At 37.3% G+C, this 8,214-nt stretch overlaps 1 protein-coding gene across 4 annotated transcripts in view; it reads left to right on the top strand.

Annotated features, from left to right (window-relative positions):
* Positions 1 to 8,214, top strand: part of LOC107087059 (anoctamin-2-like) — a 109,046-nt gene that overhangs the window by 77,610 nt on the left and 23,222 nt on the right. For all 4 annotated transcript variants that reach the window (XM_015378411.1, XM_015378409.1, XM_015378410.1 and 1 more), the window contains one exon: positions 7,972 to 8,124. In XM_015378411.1, the coding sequence (XP_015233897.1) occupies positions 7,972 to 8,124 (153 nt within the window). The remainder of the gene's footprint in view (positions 1 to 7,971; positions 8,125 to 8,214) is intronic.

Below are 8,214 nucleotides of genomic sequence, written 5' to 3'. Positions count from 1 at the left end.
TCCTCCCTCCTCCAGCGTAGGATTATTTCTTCATGCTGCAGCGTAATGACGGTCAGCTAGCCAAACAGCGTATGAAATACACGTGGAGCTTACGTATTTAACGTCATGGTGGCACATAGGCAAAATGTTTGATTGACAAACAAGTAGCCAATCCACTTTCGACAATAGGAGGATTGGCTAACATGCTGATGAAGATTCTCATTCATCCAGGTCATAGTAGTTCCAAAAAAGTTATAAAAAAAAACAAAAAAAAACTCAATGCTAATCCAGACATTTTTAATTGAAAAATCCTTCTGGATGGGACGTCTCCAAACTTGGAAGAATGCCATCCATCAATTAAATCATTTTAGATGAATCTGGAAACTTCATTTCTGAGAAAAATCCTCTTTAACCATTTATAGGGCACTCAGTGTGCAAAATTTCAAGCCAATAGTGTTATTAGAATCCAGGATCAGACCTTATTACCTTTGTAACTTTAAAAAAATATGGATATTTTGATGGCAAAAATGAATGTGAATGTAATAACAAACAATAACAAACTTGCCTGAATATATTCAGAAAAATAACAAAAGTGCTTCTATAAGACATTCATGAAAAACATTCTGAAAGTAAAAGAAACACTTAGAGGCATTAATGCCGATACTGGCACTTACATTTTTTAGTTTATAAACCTAAATATAATTGTTAACTAGGCCTATTAACTTTTTAACCATTGAATTAGCTTTTTACCTTTTTTTCTTGACTTGGTAATTTTTTCTTTTCAACTTAATTTCCAGTAGGTAATATATCATTCAAGGGCTCACCTAATTTGTCTAATGCCACAACAAGATGTACATGTAGCAGTTTTTTTGCTGAATGTCTGGATATAGATCTTGTGTTTCTAGACTTCACTGAGGGACGGGGGGAACTCCATTTATAAGGAGTATGCAAGTGATCAAAAACTGTAACTTTCCCTATAAAGGGTTAAATTCGTAGGGAAAACATATTTAGATGTCAAATCGTTCTGGCTTAAACATGTATATAAATGCACTGTTTATCAGATGATATTGTCCCTAAATTTAGAAAATTAAAAGAAAAAAAATCCTGTTTGAAAATCTGCGTTTTTTCCCCCCCGTTATTTTATGCATGCCATTTAGTTATAGAAGGGCTCAAACATGTACGGCTTTAAGCCTTCTACACCATTGGGAACCTGCTAGCACTGAGTTGCTAACTGGTTAGCAAGATGCTTCCGATAACCCGGCCACAACCAAACTTGCTTGCGAACCTTCCGCCACAACAATCCCGCCCCCTTGATAAACGCCCAATCACATTCACTTTATTCCTTCCTGTAAAGTCGCGCACCACTTGGGAGAATTCAGAAATGCAACGGTTGGAATGGCCGCTTCCCTACGACTTTAATACCTTGAACTGATTTCCTGATGCTCTAAAAAATGTGCTTTTAAAAAGGGAATTTTTCAATTCAACAATAGGAGGAATTACTTCTAGTATACAGCTTTTACCTGCTATAAAACTGTCTTAGTACTAAAGCCAGAAGGAAGGAAATGTGTCAAAGTGCAAATACTGTTTGAACACAAGCAAAGAAGCTAAACTAGTGTCCATATCTTATGATTTACCAAATTGCTGACCTTCCTTTGGTAGTGATGGCTTCACAGGTAACAACATGTTACAGTAAGAGAAGAAGTATTTGTCTCCTCTATGACCTTCTCAGTCTGTTGATGTGGAGGAGTTTTAGCTTCACTTTATTAAGCTTAGAGCTTCTCAACTGCTTTGAAACTTTGATAAATTACAACATGGCCTTATTTAAAAGGAGCCCTGAGGTGAAACATTGCTGCTGACGCTATTAAATTATTCAGTCCATTTTGTTCCATTATGTTTGCAAAAAACATGTTTTTAAATTAACATTTGTAAAAAGAAAAAAAAATTTATAAAATGCAATCCAGAAATGGATCTTCTTTGTTTAAACAGGTATTTTGTTTTTTTACTATTATTTCATATTCTATTTGTCATTTATTCACATTACAGATTTAATAGATTTTATATTTTCAGATGAGTTTTTTTCTAATATATTTCTGTAAAAATGAATCTCAAAAGAATGAAATTCAAAAGTCAGTCAGAAAAAGAGAAACTGCAAAAAAAAACAAAAAAACATTTGAGATAAAATATTAAAAAATAAATAAATATGGACAATAAAATTTGAAAAATGTAAATCTAAGAAAACAGAAAAAAAAACTCTCAAAACCTTTTTTCTTTTCATATAAAAGCTTTTAAAGTTACATTTCTAGATTACTTTTTTCTTTCTTCAAAGCTGTATGGCCAATATGGGTTATTTGTTTGCAATAATAATAAAAAGAAATAACAAGTAAGCCTACAGTTTTAGTCAAAATAAAGCCTAGATACTATTTTATATGTACTTTTTAATATTAATACTGATAAAAGACAAATCATGAGGCTTTACGTTATAATTTAACTAAGTTAACTCATATTTCTTTACAGAAAGTGTTTAATAGTAAATATATATTACAAAAGGCACACAAGCTCTTCGGAAAACAACAGACTGGCTGTAAAATCTTATATTTACTGATTTTGACAGGATAAATTAAAATATTTCCTTGGTAAGATGGCAGTAAAACGGCACATATTCATGAAAAGAATCAGTTGACCAACTTTTGGATGGTCGTGGCTTGGTTTGGGTTCTGGCTTTCCTTGGGCTCTTCGGCCTCTGGTTCCAATCCGATGCTGGGATGGGATGCCGGCTCCTGGCATTGGGTGGAGCTCAGGGACGTTGGAGGGTTTGGCCTCATCCTTGTGGGGGAGCTGGCTGGCTGTACAGCAAACAGCTCTACAAAATCCTAAATACACAGAAATATAAAATACATTTTTACTTTGCAATGTGACTCACTCAATATAAGGTATCTGTTGTTTTTTATTTATTTTTTGTTTTAGAAAAAAAGTAAAATAAAAAAAAAAAATTAAACAGAACATCAACTGGATAAAGGGTTAACTTATCTGGAATTCTAAAAAAGAAGGACTCGTTACAGGTGATGAAGCAGACTGAAAATGTTTTGTCATTGTCTCCTTTCTATCTCTTCTTCCTTTCATCTTTTCTCTTTTCTTTTTTCCTTTTCTTCTTCTGTTTTTCTGCCCTATTTACAGTTGCAATGTCCATATAAACTGTAAAACTCCCTGCATAATTATAATAAAGCAATTTATATGCATGAAACAAGTGGAGCTATATGGCAACTGCCATACTGCTCCACTTGTGAAAGTAAAATCTGTTGGGCTCTTTTTGGCATCAAGACAATTATTTGTATTGCCACATTGCCAGACAGGACACTGTAAAAAAATAAAAAATAAAAAAGGACAGATTTCCCCATAAAATTAAAAGCAGAGATGGACTGATAACAGTTTATTAAAGTCGTAGGAAAACGGCTGTTCCAACCGTTGCATTTCCGAATTCTCCTGAGTGGTGCATGACTTTACATGAGTGAATAAAGGGAATGTGATTGGTCGTTTATCAAAGGTCGGGATTGTTGTGGTGGAAGGTTCGCAAGCAAGTTTGATTGTGGCCAGTTTGTTGGAAGCATCTTGCTAGGCAGTTAGCAACTTAGTGCTAGTAGGTTCCAAGTAGGTACCAAGTGCACTAAATTGGTGACTTAGAAACGACACTGTCAAGGAACGCTATGGACAGAGGAAACATGCAAGAGGAGGAGAGTTTAGTGTCGGAGGTCATGGATGAGTCTCCTCCCTCGTACATTTTTTATTTAGAGGAGGAAAGTGGGGATGAAGATGTAGTGGAAGAGGACGCCAGGGCGGCAGAAGCTTGGTTTGGTGTAGAAGGCTTACAGCCGTACATGTTTGAGCCCTTGCCTCGCAACGCTGCCAGTTCTGTTAGCTCTACGCCTGCTGAAGACACAGACGTCCATCCCTGTGAACACTGGGACGGAACTCAATGGGAAAGGAAATTATTCTTATTTCAACCATTGCGTATATTAGCTGCGACATATGAATCAAGATGCTATGACTGAAAAAATGTGATTCACAGATGACCGTTGATATATGATTGGCCAAATTTAGGTGTACAGGCTGACGTATGACTAACTGGCCTGCATAAAATAATGAAAAAAAATAACACAGATGTTATCACATTTTCTAAATTATGGGACAATATGGTCTGATAAAGAGTCGATTTATATACATGTTTAAGCCAAAATTATTTCACTTTTAAATATGATTTCCCTACGACTTTAAAGCTGATGCCGATACAGTTTATTTTGACATCAACCTCACCGATGCCAACATTTTTGGGCAGATTGTTATTGCTTTCTCCTTCTCTGATTACATAATAATAATGACACAACATTTTTTTACAGAAGTCTCAATTAAAACAAAAAAAAAACAAACATTTATTAACAAATTAAAGATTAACAGTTTATAGCAAATGGAGGAAATGGCAACACATGATTACTGAATCTTAAGGCATGGCTGATAAACGCACTAATTCAGTGATTTCCTTACACCTATTTTTGTTAGAAAAAAAAAACAGTTGGCTCCCTTTAATCTCCATCCTTTACAACAGTTGAACAATCAAAAGTCAACAGCATTGTAGTAATACGATCTACTTTAAATTGCTAAAACTAAAACCTTTAAAGTGCCCTCATTTTAACAACATTAAGATCAATACATAAATAAATAAAAATAAAAACTCTTAAAATGGATCATTTACTCACTTAATTTCTACGTCCTCTGCAGTTACACAGTGTCCCCCCTAGGGGGAACCACTGCACACATGAAAATGCACATACAGTATCGGCTGAAGACCATAAAAGAAAAAATGCTTATATCGACCAAAAATATAGGCTGGCCGATAAATCATTTTATCTCTAATTGCAAGACTAAAAAAATGTGATTTCATTGGAAAAGACTTTAAAAGAAAATATTTTTTCCCCCTGAGGTTTCTAGGCAACCCTCAGACTTCTGTGTAAAACTCAGAAATCAAACCAGTGTTTCACCCCTTTATTTGTGGAAGAATTAATCAACTTTTTAAAGTATTTTAATTACATTCCAACTTTTTACAGCTTGAAACGTCTTTTTTTATGTGTTGAAAAAGAAGATTTTGTGTGACACAGGAGAAGTGGGAGGAAAAGCGCCTCAGGGTGCAGCGCAGAATGTCAGAAATGTCTGCATCCTACATGGAAAACACACACACACACATTGATGAGTGCAGTGAGCCTGTTTGCAGGAGCTGGGGTTTTATATGTGGGGCCTGTCTGTTCCTGTGCTGCCTTTGTGCGGCTGGGCCGGACCCGTCGACCTCGGCTCAGGTAGACTGAGAGGTTACCCTGAGCCTGCCCTCTAGCGCTCGCCGCTGCTGCTGCCGTATTCTCTTCCTGGCCGCTCTTTGTCTCAGCATGGTGTCCCGAGGTGAAGCCGTCAGTCTCAGGCTGGCTGGAAGTCCCTGTTCCCACACTGCTTAGGTTCCACCGCTCTGATCAGAGCAATGTATCAGGCCCGGGCGGGCAGACTGCGGTTTCCTTTTTCACATTCTTAAGATGGAGGTGAACTGATCATTAATCAACCTGTGAGGAATGGCTGCACACCGTTCTCCTTCATCAGCTGTTCCTCTCCTTTGGCTAGCTAAACAGATGCTAATTATTTTTATTATATTGATTCTACTCTTGAAACTTAGTAGAGTTTACCACCTTATATTTACGTTTGTTGTTTTTATTGAAGCTTATGAGGCTCTTCATCCAGGAGGCTATTCCTCTGGGGGCAGCACTCAATAATTAAGAAATAAAAAACAAAGCAAATTACTGCTGGCTTCGCTCCTAAACATGCTAATGTCATTTAATGAAATTTATCTTGATGTTTTGGGATTGGTGTTTTTGTTTTCCATTTGGGTAAAAAATAATTCTCTTGCTTAAAAGACTGCCTGAATTGATGTGCTTGAAACCTTACAAACTTCACCTACTCAAACTAAACTGGATTATTCTCGCAGTAGTTGAACAATCCCATCGTCTTTGTTTCATGGGCTCTGCTAAAAACAGAAGAAGTAATAAGGGTGTAGTGATGCAGTCAGCTAACTAGACAAGATGTTCTACCATAATACGGATGTTAACAGGAAAAATATATGGCAAGCAATTTAGTTTAGTTCTTTGGAAAATTAAACACCTTGTTTTGAGTCGTTTTTAAAAACAGCTCAATGGTTTTTATAAATCACAAACTGTGTTGTCCTTTAAAGAAAAATATGTTTCGTTTCAGTCTGAGCGTATAAAAATAAAATTCTTTGCCACATAAAGTAAAGAAATACGATTAAATGTCAATCTATGAGACTTTTTTCATCAAAACTCAGCAGCCTGTTTTTCACTGCTTAGGTTTATAAAACTCGTGAGGAACAATTGGAAGGGGTAAAATGGATGGAATGATTGTTGTCCCACTATTTTTGCAAGTAGTGAAACTAATTTTGGAATTGTGAATTTGAAAATCATGCCATCCAGATATGGAACTTTGTAAAATGTTTTGCTAAAAAAAAAAAATTGATGTCTCAGATATATTTTCAAATTTATTTTTCATACTTTATATTTATCTGATTGAATTTTACTAATTGCATCATTTTCAAATTACATTTTCCATATTGCATTCTCTTCGCTTCTGGAGGTGATTCTTCTCTTAAGTAACTACTTTTTACCCACTGATCGCAGAAAATATAGTTGCTATTGTTACAGGGTAAAGGGCTTGTTATCCTCCAGCAGCAGTGTTTCGCAGTGAGCTTGTCGCATATATTTTTGATTTATGCCCAATAATGAAGTGCGGTCTGCGCTTTGTTATTCCACGCCACAACGCAAGAGGGACAATCATGAATTACGGCCAAGGCGGAGAGGAAGTTGGGGCAAGTTTGTGAAACAACGGAGGGACATGAGGGCAAAAAGAGCGGGGATCCAGGTGGGAAAAAGGGTCCCAGTGTTCTCGCTCACCTCGCTCTTCTAGCTGGTCCAACTTCACGAGTTGTTTTCCACAATGGAGGTCATACAAACAAAACAAGCCGGTAAGATACCGAACAGGAAATATGCATAGTGTATGATTTGACCAATCAGAGGCCTCCTGTCTGCGCCACTGTTTGCGGTAAGCTACAAATTTACATTTACAATCACCGCGACAAACACGCAGACAACCTGGTTTAAACCATGTTAAGAAAGGATAGGGAAGCTCTGCCCAACACGCATTAGACCCACTTTATGACCGTGCAGCGAGAGCAGCAAAGATGCCTCAGCCCTGCGTCAGAAATAAACTTGTACAAGCATTAAAAAGGAAGCCACACGCACATTTTTTCTGCTCTTGCTGCTTGCGCTCTGAACATACAGTAGCACAACATTACTAGCCACAACCAGGAAGAAAACGATACTGTCTGAAGAGGATTTCCTGAAAATTAGTCAATCACAGGCAGTTCACTCTATCAGGTTGGTTTTACTCTTTTAGTGACAAAAGTTGACATGAGGCACAGGAACCGGTCTCCATGTGAGCAGCAGAGAATCTACTGGATAAAAAGCAAGAAAGCAAAGAGGAGCATGGGATTATGGTTGTGATATACTGGGGCCTCATGGTGCTGAATCTTCATGCAAAAAGTGTCCAAGATGCGCATAGAGAGTCGTTTACATCCATCTATTTCAAATGAAACTGCTAGTACTAGTATTTATGTGTCTGAACTGTTTGGTAACTTCCACAAATTGATCTTCTGCGCAACTGTGAGAAAAAACTCTTTCAGCCTGCTGATCAGCAGTACTCAGCCATTTTTAGGGAGAAGGCTGCACTTGGACTCTGATCCTCTTCTCTTTGCTTAATTTAGAGCAGTTATATGATAAGTAGTTGCAACCCTTCATTATTTTCCTTTGCTAAAAAAATAAGAAAAGCAATGATGGACTGTTGGTTTTGGAAGTCAAAAATCCTGTTTTATTTTTTTTATGTATGTCTCCACAGTAATCCAGTTCGGTTTCGTCTCTCTCTTCGTGGCGTCTTTCCCACTGGCTCCTCTCTTCGCCCTGTTGAACAACGTCATAGAGATCCGGCTGGACGCCAAGAAGTTTGTCACAGAGCTGCGCAGGCCAGTGGCCGCGCGTGCTAAAGACATCGGTGAGCTAAGTAAACCTGGATGTGTTAATCCACAGATTAAAAATAAACTCTTACAGTATGTGCCCACCTCTGCTGGTCCAAACAGGTTCA

The sequence above is a fragment of the Cyprinodon variegatus genome, unplaced genomic scaffold, assembly GCF_000732505.1.
Source record: "Cyprinodon variegatus isolate N-32 unplaced genomic scaffold, C_variegatus-1.0 Scaffold172, whole genome shotgun sequence".
In the NCBI taxonomy this organism is placed as follows: Eukaryota; Metazoa; Chordata; class Actinopteri; order Cyprinodontiformes; family Cyprinodontidae; genus Cyprinodon; species Cyprinodon variegatus.
The sequence above is the reverse complement of the archived record's forward strand: the minus strand, read 5'-3'. Positions and strand labels throughout refer to the sequence as shown.